Source organism: Crinia signifera, chromosome 7 (genome assembly GCF_055691185.1).
Source record: "Crinia signifera chromosome 7, ASM5569118v1, whole genome shotgun sequence".
NCBI classification, from domain to species: domain Eukaryota; kingdom Metazoa; phylum Chordata; class Amphibia; order Anura; family Myobatrachidae; genus Crinia; species Crinia signifera.
The window spans coordinates 100,646,042-100,664,694 of NC_139223.1; the positions used below are offsets into that span (position 1 = coordinate 100,646,042).

Consider the following 18,653-nt stretch of genomic DNA (forward strand, 5'->3'; position numbering starts at 1 on the left):
AATACGTTCCTACACCCCACCAGTCAGCATCCAGCATCGCTGAAAGAAAGCTTACCAATATCGCAATTCTTGCGTGTCTTAAGAATTAACTCCAGCACCGAGAATGCTAAGCTACAGATTGAAGATATGCGGGGGCGTTTCTTGGATAGAGGGTACTCACCAAAAGTGATTGAACGTTGCCTCTCGAAAGCCTACAAAAAATTCCAGACATCACAGCAGCACAGGCCTAATAAAGCCACAAATCGAATGGTACATGTCAGCACATATGACCATACTTCTGGCCTGACTAAATCCATCTACAAAGAACTTTGGCCCATTGTGGGCACCGACCCAGCATTGAGATTGGACACCAAGACCTTACCGATGAATGCATATCGACGTGGCCCCAACATCCGTCAAATGTTAATGCGTCCTACAATGCACCCATCGCCAAAAGCCACTACTTGGCTAACCGGCGGTAAAAATGGATGTTTCAGGTGTGCAACCTGTACGACCTGCCGATCAATGATTGTCGGCACGACATTCCCCCACCCACATAGCGGTGAGAAAATTAAAATACGGAAGAAGCTCTTGTGCACAATGGACTTTGTCATCTACATTCTGATGTGTCCGTGTGGTCTATACTATACCGGCCTGACGTCCAGATGCTTTCGAGAACGTATGGCCAACCACCGTACCTCAATTAGGGCTGCATATGCTACAGGTAGCTCCGATAAACCGGTGGCTAGACACTTCCTACAAATGGGACATCAGATTTCCTCGCTACGCTGTATGCTGATCGACCATGTCCCCAAGGACCCCAGAGGTGGCAACCGTGAGTTGAAACTTAAAAAACTTGAGGCAAGGTGGATCTCTCGCTTGAATACTATCGACCCTAAGGGTCTGAATGAATACAATCATCTTAACATCTTTCTTCAATAAACAATGATAAAATCTTGGTTTTCATTTTTGGACTGCACTCATACTACCGGACTGACATAAAAACCACTGGCATCAACCAGTATTCTTTTCTATTTTTCTCTATTTTTTCTCATTTTTATTTATTTTTAATTTTTTTTCTATTTTTCATTATTTTTTATAGCCACTGGTTAATAGTGTGACACAGGATTTCTGTTATGCTGTGCCACCATTGTTGTCTCTCAATATGTTAAGTGTTGTCTGTGCTTTATATGTATTTTATCTTATTGCTGCACGATATACAGCCCCCTGCCATATCGCTATGCACAGCTGTATTTCGATTTGCCTTCACATTACTTCCTATATGTGCGTTTCACAGTGCTGAGGCACTGGAACGCATTATGCATTTCCGGGTTCTGGTGTGTGCTATCACCCTGACTTCCGTTTTCAGCTCCTGCATTATTTCGCTCCCGCTGAGCCAAGGCTCACTCAGCGTTCCACCCATTGAATGGGGTGGAACGCATGACGCACTTCCTTTATCGCGTGCGTGTCACCACCCGGACTTCCGGGTTTGAATACAGCGCACATTATAGCGTGTTTTCTTCTATTTAGTAAGTTGCTTATTCTTTGCCTATTATTCTACATATGCTCTATTGACCAGCAGTTCTAGTATGCTTCCCTATACTCTGTTTATTGCAATTATATGATGTTTGGAGCATTGATTATGTGTGTCAGCAACGCTGACCTATCACAGACTGCATTGCACAGCTGTGTTGGCTAATTTGGCTGGGGGTGTATATAAGTGTGCTTGGCATTATGTGTCAGTGTTACTTTGCCTTCTCTGGTGTACCTTTGGATTTACCCTGTGTGTCTTGACAAAGGCCCCATGTGGGTCGAAACGTCGACTAGTATGTATGACCATTAAAATTTGCTGACTTTTGCTGCTATGGTGAGTGCCCTCGCTTTTCATTAAGCACTTGGAAATATATATATATATATATATATATATATATATATATATATGAGAGTCAGAGGGTGCCTTCTGGTGCAGTATGTTAATATTATACACGGGTCCCTTCACCTTTAGTGAGAATCACCCTAAATTTCACACAAGTACCGTTTTTAGTGGTCTCCAAACCACTCTTGTATAAGCTCGATTCGCAATATGTCCCCAGATTACTGGAAAGTCTGGTCCCTCCAAGGCCCACAGATTTTTCACCAGTTAGACATACATCATAATTGAAGGGAAAAAAAAGGAATAGCAATAGCGTGATATTGTAACATACACAGTTTATTCACGCAAATGATGACAAAAAATGCCCGTACAGTGTAAAAACATTAAAAAGCTTATCTGGAGTATCGGTGAGGTCAATCTTTCTTCATCACCATAAAGCCAGAGTCCCCTCTACGCGTTTCATCCCCCACCAACACGGCTTGGACTTCCTCAGGAGTGTAATCCATAGGAGCTCCCAGGCTCCTATTTATACCTCTCTAAATGGGTAGCTAATCAGACTAGGAATCCCGCCAAAACCAGGCCTTCCACTTCCGTTTGCGGCCCTATGGAACGCATATCACGCCCTTCCGGGTGTCCTTTGGTCCGCACACTACTTCTGGTGCCGTCACATTACTTCTGGGTTTTTTTCTGATGTAGGTTTAAATCTAAGAATCAATTTTACCCATCTTAGAGAGGTTTATATATATAATATATATATATTCCTAGTTACATGAGATTTTTAATTTTTTTTATTTGTGTATATAATTTATTAAATATGTAGATGGAGATTAAAAGGAGAAATAAACTCTGCTGAACTTTGTTGGCCACAAGGATTCTAACCTGTGGATAGCATAGGCAGTGGTTCTGCTGCTGAGCTGAAACGATACTGAGTGAGCCATTTAGCTCTATGTATGTAACATATCAAATTTCGCGTGCATTAGTCTTTCTATGGAATGACTTTAGACACACTTTTCTATGTGTTTTTCCTTTGTGTCTCTGTAGTATAATAGGATGCCATTCCTCAATTCTTTCATTTACATCGTTATTATTGGTATTATTGATGTATATGAAAAATAAATTAATTATTTTTATTTCTATATCTGTTTCACATTTGTTTTTTTCTTTCCCCTTTTTTGGTAAACACTCTTATAATGTTTATAATTGTTATGGACATTATATAATTATACTGTACAATGAAGTGCAGTACCTCTATTAAGTACAAGAATACCTCTATTAAGATTAATGTTTTATAACAATATATGTACACCATGGAAAATAGCATTACAGATATGTAATAAGTGCTTCTGCTAAAATTGAACCTGCTAAGGGTTATGTTGGACCTGCTAGATGTGTTATGTTGGATGAATTAGAACTGGACTGTGAGTCCTCGATATTTATACTGGTTCCTAGTACTTGACTACGCCTCAGATTCCTAGAATCTATATCATAGGATGCCATTCCTCAAAAAACAAACAAAAAAACAAAAAGCACAGGAAACAAAAAATCTAAAATAAACAAGAAAAAACCTTTGAATATTATAAAGCTAATATAGATATTGAATCAATAATATAAACACCATATATAGAAAATTATATAAATAATAAATATTTTGATTATCAATATTAAATGGATGCTGCCAAAATATACACCAAAAATACTGAGACTAAAAGCTAAGGTTTAAGAAAAAAAAACAATTGGGCGCAAGTATTGAGCTCACCCTTAAGGAAAAAAAGGGGAGGGGAAAATTACATAAGTGCTATTAATATAACGATCGGCTGCTCCAAAGGACAAATTTGGTAATTTGTTAAATAGAAACACAATAAGTAGAGGAAAAGATATATGCGAATACTTGCATATATCAAGAGAGCGCCACACAAGTTAGCTAACAAGCTCAAAACAGTAGCCAGAAGAAGAAGAAGAAAGACAAGCTTTACTAAAGGCCCAAACACACGCAGAAGAATGTGAACAGGGGATGCCAAAAATCTGCAAGCCAGGTGCATCAGGATGGGCCCTATGGACCTCGAAGAATAGGATTTAACTGGTGAGCACATAAATGAAAAGAATTCGAGAAATGTATGGCAAAAGGCCACGTGGCCTCCTTACAAAGGTGCTCTGCTGAGGTGCCACGACAACCACCCAAGAAGTCCCCACTAACCAGGTGGTATAATCAGTCACTAAGTAAGCATGGTGGATAAGGCCATAGGAGTTGGACTACATCCAAGAAGGCTTCCTTCAGCGAAGATAAATGTATGCCCAAATACAGACATTTGTAGAAAAAGGAAAGAATGTTGAGAGTCAACTAGAGGGTTTAAACCTCTAGTTGAACAGTACGCTAAATCCAATGATACATCTTGGCAGAAGAAGGTTTACGGGCCTGCAGCCAAGTATGAATGACAGGATAAGAGAACCCAATGGTCCTCAGTATAGATGTCTAGAACTACCTGTCAAAGCGAGATGGGCCAGATCTGGATGGAAGCATGTCCACTGAAACAGAAGGTCCAGTTAAAGGGGAAGATGTCATGGAGAATTGAGGGAGAGGCCAAGAAAATCTGCATTCAAAGCTTGTTGTGGCTAATGGCAAGCTACCAGGATCATGGTGCTGCCTTCCTAATTGAACTTGTGGAGATTCAATGGAATTGAGGAAAGATTTTCTTGATTGAACATCCTTGCAGTATAGGAAGTGCACTTGCCAATTTTGAACACCAAGAATGAAGACCACCAACATGGCTAGCTGATTATGCTGCATCCAAAGGAGAATGTGACTCACATCTTCAAGTCCCACCTTGGAGGTCGCTGTAGGTGGTGGCTGAGACATTGTTGGACTTTACCTGAAGTGGACATTAAAGGATCAGCAAAGCTAGACAAAGCCCTGCAAATTGCAGAATTCTAGAAAGTTAACTGGAAATATACTGTACTGAGCTATCCACCAACCCTGAAACAATTGCTGAGCAATTAATGAGCACCCATTCCAGAATCTAAAAGGGTGACCCCTGTCCTTTTGGTATGTCTGGAGCCACCACAGATATGAGTGACTGACACCCTAAGAACATTCATCTGTGTCCTGATATGCTGATGGTATTTGCTCCATCTGACCAAAACTTCCATTCGAAAGGGTCGGGAGTGAACCTGGACATACGCCACCATGTTGGCAGTGAAGACAAGAGAGCCCAGGACACACAGCGAGCGGTGATATGAGAACCTGTCAGTGGCAGATTCAGGGGGGGCACCCGGGCATGTGCCCCCCTGTCATTTTATTTTGTTGCTGAGGACCAGGGCTTTCCAACGAGCCCAGCTTGGTGTCTCTAGCCCCCCGGAACCGGAGATATCGCCTGGCAAAGCTGTAAAGTTTTTTCCCCATAGGAGAATATGGGACCCGTCATTTCTGACCCCCACCTGGTTCTGACGGCTGCCAGTTCCCCCCTGGCATCACAGAAGCTTGTGATTGCTCTCATTCAATCCCAAATTGCTGGACCTTCAATATGATACCAGGCTGGTCCATATCGGTCAATCGGTTCCAGAGATATTGCGTGTAAACCGATTTTTTTTATTTTTGAAATGTAATTTCATGGCTGTTCATTTTCTTTGAGGGCAGATTACTCTGGAACCCAACATCCCAGTTTCACTGGACCAAAATCATTTCAAAATCACTCAAAAGTTCTTCAATATGACACTGATCTCATGTAAATGGGTCAGTTGGTTCCAAAGATATAGCCGGTTAAATTAGATAACTGGTTTAAGGGGGGGGAGGGGTGGTTTTCTCCCCCCACTAACACCAGAAAATGCAGGTACTAGGCTGGTGTAAAAGGGGCCAACCTGAGAATGTATTTTCTGGTGTGAAAGGGGTATTATTTCAAATAGCCGGGACCTGCAGTGCTCTGAACACAGCCCGGCTCTGCAACTGTCAGTGGCTATCACTTCTGCCTGGCGGCGGCTGTCCCCCATTTACCGCGAGCATGTATTCCCCCTTGGCATTGAGCATGTAATCTCACATGGCAATGAGCATGGAACCCTTGGCAATGAGCATGTAGATAAGCAGCACTTATGTAGCATAATTTTTAATAGGCATTATGGTGTTTGGCATAATACATAATGGACGTAATGGTGTGTAATTTAACATTTAACGGACATTATGGTGTAAATGTTTAATGCGCACCTTTGGTGGACAATGTTTATGAAGCGTATTGTGAAGTCTGGCTTAATTTGTATGGCATTATGTAAATTCTGGCTCAATCCGTGTGGCATTATGTGAATTCTGGGTCAATCCGTGTGGTATTATGTGAATTTTGTCTCAATCCATATGGCATTATGTGAATTTTGGCTCTATCCTTGTGGCATTATGTGAATTTTGGCTCAATAAATTTGGCATTTTATGAATTTGGCTCAATCCGTGTGTTATTATGTAAATTTTGGCTCAATCCGTGTGGCATTATGTGAATTTTGACACAATCCATGTGGCATTATTTGAATTTTGGCTCAATCCATGTGGCATTATGTGAATTTTGGCTCAATCCATGTGGCATTATGTGAATTTTGGCTCAATCCATGTGGCATTATGTGAATTTTGGCTCAATCCATGTGGCATTATGTGAATTTTGGCTCAATCCGAGTTGCATTATGTGATTTTTGGCTCATTCCATTTGGCATCATGTGTAAGGGGCAAGTATAATGGGGTCTAGTCTTTTGTTGCATAATGTGTAGAAGTTGTATATGGTGTTGTACACTACACTCAAGGACACGCCCCATGTTGAGTGGCCACACCCCCTTTTCCAGAGCGCGCCTTCGGCGCTCGCACAACTACATCCTTCACTTTTGTCGCCATGGTGGGCCTGCGCTCTTTAAATGCCAGGGCCTATTTTTAATCCCATTCCCACCCTCTCTCTGCCGCTCTCTTAGCATGTACACTGGCACCACTAACACCGCCCCTCCCCCACCTAAACCCTCTTTTATCATGGTGCCCCCCTGTAATTTTATCCTGGATCCGCCCCTGGAACCTGTGAAACCTGTCCTAAAGGTCTCAAAGTTTGTCCAAAAGAGGGAAAGTCCAGCCGAACATTCATCCAACAAGGCATCCAGGTTTAGCATCTCCTGAAGGATTTATGCAAATTGACAATCCATCTGTGGGACTAAAGAAGATCTATGATGAGTTGTAGGTGTTCCTGGAGGACATTCAGAGACTGGACAATGAGTAGATGAGGAGCCATGGAAATGTCAAAGCCCAATATTTGTAATGCTCCTCCCAGACTCCATGAAGTCCATGAAATCCCCTGGTTCCAGTCTCAGAATGATTGACCACAGAGATTCCATGTGGATCGAGGGTCATCAGGTTGTGGGTTAGCCGATAAGGGTCCAGATGTAATGCTGCCTGAGTTTGGCGGTCGTGTGGATACCAGCCAAACTCTGTCTTTTTTAAAAGGGTAATCATTTACAAGGCAAAACCATTCCGTATAAATGATTGCTGCACCCCCCCCCCTTTTTTATTAAAGACAAAAAATAAATGAGCATTGTGATATAAGCCAATAGCATTACAGATACATTGAGTGTAAATCGGAGTGTAGATTGCCCCTTTTAAAAAAAGGCCAAGTGTGAGTGAATGAACTGACGCAAGGCTTTTATTTTTCCTGTGTCCGCAGGCAAATTTGTTTTCCACAGGATAAAGACAGGCATCCAGGCCTTGGGGAAAAGCAGAAATCAGTCTTCCATGCATGAGGTCCCCCAAGTGGAAGACTTCATTTTTCATGCTTTATGGAGCTTATTGGCTGGCCTAACAGACCAGGGTTGTTTACCTTGGATCTTTGAGCACTTGGAGGAAAAGCCCTGGAACCTAGAACAGGACTGAGCTTTGGCCACCAGGTCTTATTGCCTCTGGGCAGTAGATACAACAGGCACAGCTAGGTGGTGTTAGATGGCAGGAAAATGCTACAATATAGTTGCTGAAGGAGCAACTGTAAACTAGTCATGAGGATTACCCCCAAGGTGGTAAATAGATTCTGTCAGAAAGGCTAAGCACAGTATCTAAATCACAGTCAATGGCCATACAGATATAACAGAACACGGCAAGGCAATTGGAATAGATGATGAATAAACAAGGATTTAGCTTGACTGGTGACAGGAATCCCAGGATAGGCACGGATGACACGGACATGAATGATCTGGACAACACACGGACTGGAACTATGATAAATCTTTCCTCTGGGTGTTCTGAGTATCTCCTTGAACAAGAATCCACAGACTTTCCTGGAGATGGTAACGACAGGAACCCTCCAATAGGGATACAGCACAAGGTTTTTCCAGAATCCTTCCAAATTGAATATTTCACCACAGAAATTATTTTTTCTACCAGAGAATTAAAGGGATCTTCAGGACCAGAATCCACTGGACCTTTTTGGAGTTAATATGAGAGAATCCTACAGCAGATTAGGCAGGAACAAACCTTGCCAAAGTTTGCCTACTAGAATCTCTCATACAAGCACAGCAAACAAACTTGAATCTTTCTTCCAAGATTAGCTTTGGAATCTTCCCTGACTAAATTGGCATAAGGTGCCCATACACGTTACAATTATTGTATACAATATTGTATACAATATCGCATCTCATCCGATCTGGGTTTTGCGATGACATCAGATGGGATGAGATCTAGTACAATAAGTATGTGCAGCACGTACTTTTTGTACTAGATCTCATCTCATTTGATGTCATCGCAAAACCCAGATCGGATGAGATGCGATATTGTATACAATATTGTATACAATAATTGTAACGTGTATGGGCACCTATAGTACCTTTTTGGAGCTGTAAATGAACAAGATCTACCTAGAGGATGCCAGACAGGATCTTTCCAAATTCTTAACAGAATCTTTCAAGTAGTTTCCCAGGTCAAAAGTACACAGCATACATGAAGCTATCACCAACACTGACTGAGCAAACAGAAATCCTATTTATAAGATGCTGATTAGCTGAGTAGAACCAGCTGAGTGCTGCCATCCACAGAGCCTGCATCATTACAGCACTGGACACAATGAAAATCAGCCCAGTTTTGCAAAGTTTATCACTCCAGGGTATCAGTAGCCTGCAGCAGCCAGCTATGGGCACAATGTTACTGTCGCTAAGCGACAGCCAAGACAGTGGTTTGTAACCGCAAAAAAGTCAGCCTTTTTTAGCCACCACTGCTTCTCAGCTGTTCTTTATCCAGCTACTCCCGATTTAATATTTGTTAATCTACATTGTACTCCCATCAGACTATTGATGCAGTTCAACAGATAATTTTATTGGACTAAGCTCATATACATTCGCTTACTCTAGATCAATGTGATAGGAATAAAATGTTGCCTGTCACTTGCTCTCACACATTACCAGATTTTTGTTTGCACCAGACAGATAGGACAGATAAATCTTTAGGTTTTTATCCAGCTAAGTCAGCATCTTGAACTCTTTGTCATGTTCCTCAAACCATTCCTGAACAATTTTTGAAGGATGGCAGGGCGAATTATGCATTAGGGAATATATTTGCCTTGGTAGAAAATCAATTGGTCAAAAACTAGGTGCCTATGACGGGATTGTGCTAGGTGCTCACACAAAGGGAAGATCAACGCTGGTATACAAGAAAAGAAAAGGGGGGGGTGGGGGGGTGGAGCGCTAAAGTATAAAATGATCAATTGGGTTTTACAATTTAAAATAGATTTGTTTAATGTATCATAGTCGTCTCATTTAATATTAGGACAAATAGCATATAGATTGCTTACATAGAACAATGTATAAAAAATATAATACGAATACAATAGTGCACTTAATGATCAGAAATATTAGAAATTAAAAGGACATTAGAAAAAAATTATACTTATGGTGGAGTCCCGCTTGTTCCTATATTGCTCCCCTGATGGAAATGTTGCCGATCCCCAGATTAGTCCATTGGAGCTGAAGATTAGAAAATGTGGGTACAGTATCCCTAAACATGAATGGGTTTTCTTCTGTGATGTTTATGTCCTGATTTTCTGGACAATTGCACAGTCCAGGTGAAGAAAGGCACACCCAGAGTAGGTAGATTGTGGTATCCCAAGATAGTTGTAATCCAAATAGCGAAATGCGCAATATCAATGCTGAGGAATTTGAGGGAGCTGGTTAAATGCGGGCAGTCCATCCAATAAAGTCCAGTGTCAAAGAATAAACATGCTTCGTGACACGTTTCCTCATCTGCTGACAACTTTGGTACTTCTTTACTTTCACGGCGCCAGCCAGAGTTGATTTTAATTAGCGTGGCGAGCGTAGCGAGCCACCGAGCCCGCAGCGTGGGCGAGCGAAGTGAGCCCCGCAAGGGGACTCTGATGCGCGGCGCCATGCTGGCGCTGTGAAAGTACAGAAGTACCATAACTTTTTCAAAGGTATAACACTCATTGTATGGTTAGGTTATCTATATAATAAGTTGAAGAGTGTGTGTGTGTGCGTGTGTGCATGTGTGTTGCACTGCGGACACACCGTGGCACTCAGAGCCACCAAAGTCAGCAACAAGATACCCCTGGACCCGGTGGTGTGCACCTTGAAGCCGGTTTTGGCAAATTTCACTTAGAAATTTAAAAAACACCAAGTTTTAATTTGCCTTCATTGATGATCTGGGAAAAAGATCGACGATCTGGGAAACCGTTGCCAAAGGAACAACTCCACATTTAATTTCATTGCTGTCATTGAGTATGAATTACACATTGTAACATTATGGTGAAGGCTTTAAACAATTAGGAATAATTGAGGATATACATAGACCACACATAACACACACACGTACACATTGTACATGCACACACACACACAGTACACCACATACGCACACATAGCACACAACAAACACATATATACGTACCTCACACACTTACACATTGGACAGATACACACACATAACACACCACATGCAGTACAACACAAACCCATATACACTACAACACACCCAAAAACAGTACAACAAACACACAAAATACACACACACACTTAAACATTGTGCAGATACAGAAACACAGAGAACACACACTTAATCACTGCCAGGATATGCACAGCACACTACACACACATATATACGTAGCGCACCTCACAAACTTACACATTCGGCACATACACACAACACACACACATAACACACCACTCACAGTACAACACACACCCACATTCACTACAACACACACCCAAAAACAGTACAACACACAGAACACACACACTTAAACATTGCACAGATACAAACAGCACACTACACACACATTTATACGTAGCACACCTTACGCACTTACACATTGCGCAGATACACACAACACACACATAACATACCTCTAAAAGCACAACACACACCCACATTCACCACACACACCCAAAAAACAGTACAACACACACTTAAACATTGCACAGATACACAAAGACACAAAACACACATACTGTATATACATAGCACACCTCACACACTTACGCATTGGACAGATACATACAACACAACACACACAAAAACAGTACAACAAACGCAAACACAGAACACATAAAAAATAATTTGCCATTTATCGAACAGTCTGTACGGGCAAATAAAAACTGTACCTAATGTACCGTTTTTTCTTTTTTCCATTATCCATCTCTCCAGTCCTCCAGCCTGTCACTGCGCTCCCCCGCCGGTTGCACCGAGAAATTTTGTCCTGGCCAATGCACCCGTTGTGCATATATGTATATATTCATATATATATATATATATATATATATATATATATATAAAGTCAATAAATGATATATAGGAGGCAGACCTAATTCATATATATATATATATAAATCCTATTCAAAATACTTGGTGGATGCAGATTGGCTGAGAGCTCTCTCAGCCAATCAGCAGCCTCCCGAATAGGATTTTTAAATTTTGCCACCTGCAGCTCCCCAGGGTTACATATTTTCCATGTAAATAAAATGGCATATCTAGTCTCAAATTTAGTGAGCTCTCCTCAGGAGCTGCCGGGGAGCTTAGGGGAAGTCAGGGCCGACTTGTCCTTATGACAAGTCAGCCTAATGTATGGGTTCATTTAGTACCTTACTCTAACACCCCACCCTGCCTAACCTTAACCCTCCACTTATGTTTGGCATACCGACAGTCAAGATTCCGGCTTTGGCATTGTGAGTGGTGTCAGGATAACGGTTAAGGTATTACAACTGCCAGCATCCAGAGCATTGATATGCCATCTGCATCCTTTATGTATGTGTACTGTAAGTATTTTTTAGACTGATTGTACACAGCTGCTGCAAGTAGTCGCTGTGTATAAATGTATGTGAAATGTTTGCTACTAATGAATGTAACGCTCTTTTTTGTGCTACAGCCGGTGATTAATCAGAAAAAAACTGCTAGCTATTTTGGTTATGGGTTTGGTGTTAGTGGATATGAATATGCAATGGGGGTGTATCTCTTTGTAAAACTATTCCCTTGTTCCATAGCCATCCTTAGTGAATTGCTCCAGAGAGAGAACCGGGTACTGCACTTTTGGACCCTAAAGAAGAGGCGGTTGGACCAGTGCCAACAGTATGTGGTTTTTGAGAGGAGTGCCAAGCAGGTAGGGGAGAATGAACTTCCTGATGGGTTGTTTGCTAGCTTTAAGTCACATGTTTCAATGTGGTTAGAGCATATTGTTCAAATGAAGTCCTACAAAATCGTAACCAATAAATCAAATTAACTGAAAAGTCAAAACACATATGAATGTCTAGAAATGTGTTGTTTGCAGAGCTTGCTTCTGGTTTGTGTTGTACTGTTAAGTATGATATGTCTGATCCCTGATGGTTGTATGAAGTGCACTACTATGTATGCTACAGTATGGCTTATCCTTGGTCCTGTGTTGTATGATGTGAATAATTTGTAGTAGGTTCAAGCAATCTTTGCTCTACACTAGTGTATCTGAAAGTTCTCTGGAAGTAGTGTGCACTGCTTTGCATGGTATTAATGATATCTGACATTTGTGTGCAATTAGTCCCCCCACCTTTCCAGGACCACTTTAAGCCCTGCATATGAATGATCTCTGGCAGTTGTGTACACTACTGCATGTGAATGATCTCCAGTAGTAGTTGTGTACACTTAGGTGGGTTAAAAAAAGTTTCCACATTGATTGCGAGGGTCAGAAAAAAAATTGTGGGCCCACTTGAGAAAATGCTTGTCGTTTCAGTATTCAAAATCCTATAATATTATTGTCGGACAACCAGCACCTAAAGATTTTGTATTTACACTATATAGGCATAATGTACCAGCAGAACACCACTGCAAAGGGCTCTGGCAGCATTTTTTTGCATTAATTAGCAGAATACAATAGTTTTGACTCATGATGCTTGGCCTGTTTATCATATAGTGTCATATAATAGGTCGACATAGCCGTAATATCTAAAATGCAGTAGCAAGGTATATGTTGCCTGCTGTCTGCAGCACTCCCCTTTTTGCAAAAAATACATGCAACAACCCAGGACTCACCACATGGAGGTCGTTACATTTAAAGGGAAAGCTCTTTTTACTGCTTTAACATTATCACATATCTTAATGATTATGTACATTGTGCTAAAGAGGTGGACAATTGCTTTTTAATATTAGTCCCAAAATGGGACTGGCTATTGAGCAGACTATTGCAAGGTGGCTTACATAGACCATTCAGCAGGCTTGCTTTGGTGGTCAGCCTGGGTTACCTGTTGTGCTTGTTGGTGAAAGATTAATGGATAGTAAAATACTAGTTCTGTGTTCAGGAGGTGTACAGAGTGACCACCTTGTCTTACATGTACACTTTTAATAATTTCTTTAAATGTACCATCTTTGCGTCCAAAGATGCCAGATTTAGTCATAAGCCCAGAAATGTTTTTAGTTATAGGGACAGCATTAGAGTGTCCTCTGTGTATCCCCTTGATTTTAGTGTTAAATATTTAAATCAAGTAATCCAGTACAGGTTTCATTGCTAGTGACACTTCTATCTCCTATATATTTGGCTACATCTGTCACTCAAAGTGGGTGTCTGTGTCTATAACGCTCTGTTCCTGGACTTTCCTCTTAATGTGTGATTGCCTTCATCTGTGCTGAACACCTTTCTGAGAAATTAACCTGTTTAAAACAGGTGATGGCAATCATACATTAAGGGGAAGTCTAGAAACAGAGCATTGTGTCCCTCCTGGAGAGGGTCATGTTGGGAGGTATGTGACAGAGAACCAGCCCAGTGAGCCCACAGACAGTGCCAGACACCCACTGCCTTCCCATGTTGCCCAGCACTGCTACTCCACAGCCACCAGATGAGCGCCCCCCTCCCGCGATTTGCGGCAAAACCTCCCCCCCCGCACGCCCCCCCCCTCCCGCGATTCGCGGCAAAAACACCCGCTCACCCGCAACCCCCCCTACCGCGATTCGCAGCAAAAACACCCCCGCGCCCCCCCTCCCGCAATTCGCTGCAAAAAGAACCCCCCCACGACCCCTCAAGCAATTCGCGGCATAACCACCACCCCGCGACCCCCCCCTCCCGCGAATCGCGGCAAACCCTCCCCCATGACCCCCCCCCCCGATTCGCGGAAAAAACACCCCCCGCGACCTCCCTCCCGCGATTCGCGGCAAAAAGAACCCCCCCGCGACCCCCCCTTGCACGATTGGCAGCACCCCCCCTGCGACCCCCCTCCCGCGATTCGCGGCACCCCCCCCACGCAATTCGCAGCAGCCCCTGGATTAAATGGCACATGCAAAACACTGACATGGCTATGGTCGACAATGAAAAAGGTTGACATGAGTTTTTGAAGATTTATTTTTAATTTTTTTAATTTTTTCAAATTTATTGTCATGTGTCGACATGGACACCAATGAAGTGGCACACTTTTGTCAACATTTACATGTGTTGACCTTTCTGTGTTGATTTTTTCTTGTGGCGATTCGCGTCACACCCCCTCGCAACCCCCCCTCCCGCGATTCGCGGCACCCCGGCACCCCCCTGCGATCCCCCCCCCTCCCGCAATTCGCGGCAACCCCCCACCGGAACCCCCATGAACCCCGCTCTCCCGTGATTCGCGGCACCCACCCCCCGCAACCCCCCCCCTCCCGCAAATCGCGGCACCCCCCGCGATTCGCAGCAGCCCCAGGATTAAATGGCACATGCAAAACACTGGCACGGCTATGGTCGACAATGAAAAAGGTTGACATGAGTTTTTGAAGATTTATTTCATTTTTTGAATGTTTTCATATTCATTGTCATGTGTCAACATGGACACCAATGAAGTGGCACACTTATGTCAACATTTACATGTGTTGACCTTTCTGTGTTGATTTTTTCTTGTGGCGATTCGCGTCACACCCCCCCGCAACCCCCCCCGCGATTCGCGGCACCCCCCGTGACCCCCCACCTCCCGCAATTCGCGGCAACTCCCCACCGGAACCCCTGTGAACCCCGCCCTCCCGCGATTCGCGGCACCCAACCCCGCGACCCCCCCCTCCCGCAATTCGCGGCACCCCCCGTGATTCGCGGCAGCTCCAGAATTAAATTGCACATGGAAAACACTGGCATGGCTATGGTCGACAATGAAAAAGGTTGACATGAGTTTTTGAAGTTTTTTTTTTCATTTTTTGAATATTTTCATATTCATTCTCATGTGTCGACATGGACACCAATGAAGTGCCACACTTATGTCAACATTTACATGTGTTGACCTTTCTGTGTTGATTTTTTCTTGTGGCGATTCGCGTCACACCCCCCCCGCAACCCCCACTCCCGCGATTCACGGCACACACACACCCCCCCGCGATTCTCGGCACCCCACCCCGTGACCCCCCCTCCCGTGATTCACGGCACACCCACGCGACCCCCCCTACCATGATTCGCCGCAACCCCCGCCCCCGTAACCCCCCTCCCGCGATTTGCGGCAACCCACCCCGCGACCCCCCTCCCGCGATTCTCTGCAATCCCTCCCCTCCCGCGATTCGCAGCATCCACCCCCCCACAACCCCCCCTCCTGCAATTCGCGGCACCCCCCGCGACCCCCCCTCCTGCAATTCGCGGCACCCTCCGCGACCCCCCCTCCCGCGATTCGCGGACACCTAAGTTGCAATACAGGGCATCTTTCATACAATTCTAACCATATTTCTCATATACAAACGTTCACAAATTAAGGGGGCGCAGCCCCTTACGACGGTGTGAAGAGCGCCCGTAGGGCGCGATGAATCACCTAGTTTAACATATTTCTCAATGATATAGAGCAGGGCTGGGCAACACCGGCCCTCCAGATGTTAATGAACTACACATCCCAGGATGCTTTGCATTAGGTTTGCTATGTGGCCATGCTGAAACTGATGCAAGGCATCCTGGGATGTGTAGTTCATTAACATCTGGAGGGGCGGTGTTGCCCAGCCCTGCACTAAATGCTGGGGAAATCGGAATTGAAAAAAAAAATCTAGGCGTACAAATTAATAATAAACTTGGGTGCAGTACTAAGTGCCAAGCAGCAGCAAACAAGGCAAATAGGTTACTAGCATACATAAAAAGGGGCACTGGTTAGGTATCATCTAGAATTCAGAGTAACATTCTGGGCATCACACTGCAAAAAAATACTTTGAAAAGGTTCAGCAAAGGGCAACTAAGCTAATTACATGTGTTATGCCCCGTACACACGGGGGAGATATATTGCTCAGCAATATATTGCTATTCCACTTGAAAAAAGATGTTTAAGAGGTGACATGGTTAATGTGTTCAAATATATATTGGCTGTGCAACACAGCCAATTCTCGATATATCTAAAGATATATTGACACATCGTGATGTGTGTACTAGCAATCTTCCGACCACCCGTACAGCCTCTCCAGGAGACACTGGTGATTGACACAACATTTGGGATGTCAGTCCCGATGGAACAAATAGTGTGTGGAGAAAATGCTGCTCGATCCTTCTGTAGATATATCTGCAGATCAACTGATTGCCCAGTGTGTATAAACCTTTAGTGTCATTCATGGAATTCGAAGAAAATTGTTTAACAAATAATAAATTCCAATTTTTAAAGCTCAAAGCTGACTTTGGGTAACTTTATTCAGGTGGACAAGAGCTCTGTTTCAGTTATTACATTATTATTATTATTATTATTATTATTATTATTATTATTTACTATAGACTTAATTTTCTTGCAGGCATTAGACTGGATTCAAGAGGCTGGGGAGCATTTCCTATCTATGCACACAACTACCGGGGATAGTCTGCAAGAAACTCAGGGTCTGATGAAGGAATACGAGGACTTCCGCATTCCTGCCAAGGTATAGGCCCTTATTCTGGTTGGTGCGGTAATATCTGCGTGCGTTCGTGCCGCCGATGTTTTGGTGTCTGCGCATGTGCGAGCGGGACGCACGGCCACATTTTGCATGAAATGTGTACACTACGATCAAGGGGTGGAGAGGGGTGTGAAGGGCTGTTTGGGCTCATTACCATATGTTTACACCCCGCGTTTCATGGGCGTTCCCATGCAAACGCTGGGCGTAAGTATGGTAATGCGGCCGTGACACACGTGTAGGGGGCGGACATATGACATTGCCGGATGTCAGCTGCCCGCCCAGATCCCTGCTTTTGCACGGAGAAATGCCCGTGTGGTCTGAGGTTGCGGGAGCTGCCTGGCCACTCGGTCCTGCATTCGATGGTCTGCGACCATCGAATGATGGGGGAGGTTCCCTGAGATGGAGGAGGTGTATTCATGAGAAATACACGTGCGGTCCGTTCGGACAGCTTCTTACCGCGTACTGACGGAGTTGGCGATCCGTATGGAAGGCGGGGTTTAGGACGCACGGTGCTGGCCGCATATTCGGATCCGGCCGCACCGATCAGAATAAGGGCCATAGTGAGGTTCTTATGTAGGTGTATTATAATGTCATATAACATAGCTTTTGCCTTTTAAATGTTGATATATGGAATCAAAGATAAGGGGTGGGAAGCTAGACAATGGTTTTGTCACAAACCTGGCTATTCTTGTATCCTGGTCAGATATCTTCCCCCTTTAGTCTGCAGCATTTCTGAGTTTCCCCAGCCTTGCTGTATACAGATTGTAGTAATGCAGCAAAGCTTCAGTGAGGGACTGTGTACTGCTGCTGCATTACTGATTGGACACCTGTGAGACCTCTGACCAGCTATTAACCATTTTGTTGTCTTTTTGCTGAAACTGCTGCCTCTCCTATTAAGCCCAGTTGATTTCATACTAGAGATGTGCACCGGCCACTTTTCGGGTTTTGGGTTCTGATTACCTTGAGGTTTTGGGTTTTGGCAAAACACCTCCTAAGTGTTTCGTGTTTGGATTTTTTTGGGGTTTTGGGTTCTGATTTTTTTGTTAAAAAAGCATAAAAACAGCTAAAATCGCAGAATTAGTTTTTTTTTAAACAATACACGAGGTAGAGTATGGTATGTTTCGAGGTCAGTGTATAGACCAATCAGATGAATAATGCTATTGCTCTAAGCAAGACTTGATCGTAAACACTGGTATCTCTCCCATCCTGATTTGGTGCTGGGGTATAAACCACTAAATATCGAACAGCACATAGACCAGTGGTAGCCAACCCTAGCCCTCGAGAGCTACCAACAGTTCATATTTCTTTTTCGTCCACTAGGGGGCACAGGAGTTCACGCTGGTATGAGAGGTGAGGTAGCAGAGCGTGCACCAAAGGGTTACAAAAATGTACCAGCATGCTCCCTGCCTCCCTTCTCCCTCATAACCCGCCCCCTGACCCTGGGTCACCAGTTTTTTCTTTGGTGCCAAGGAGAGAGCAGCACCATTATCGCGGCTGTTAGAACAG

At 43.6% G+C, this 18,653-nt stretch overlaps 1 protein-coding gene across 9 annotated transcripts in view; it reads left to right on the top strand.

Moving 5' to 3' along the window:
- Positions 1 to 18,653, top strand: part of KALRN (kalirin RhoGEF kinase) — an 856,470-nt gene that overhangs the window by 463,218 nt on the left and 374,599 nt on the right. For all 9 annotated transcript variants that reach the window (XR_014450786.1, XM_083153542.1, XM_083153544.1 and 6 more), the window contains 2 exons: positions 12,329 to 12,444; positions 17,010 to 17,132. Coding sequence is in view for 8 of the 9 variants with exons in the window: in XM_083153542.1 (XP_083009668.1) it covers positions 12,329 to 12,444; positions 17,010 to 17,132 (239 nt within the window). In the remaining variant the exon portion in view is untranslated. The remainder of the gene's footprint in view (positions 1 to 12,328; positions 12,445 to 17,009; positions 17,133 to 18,653) is intronic.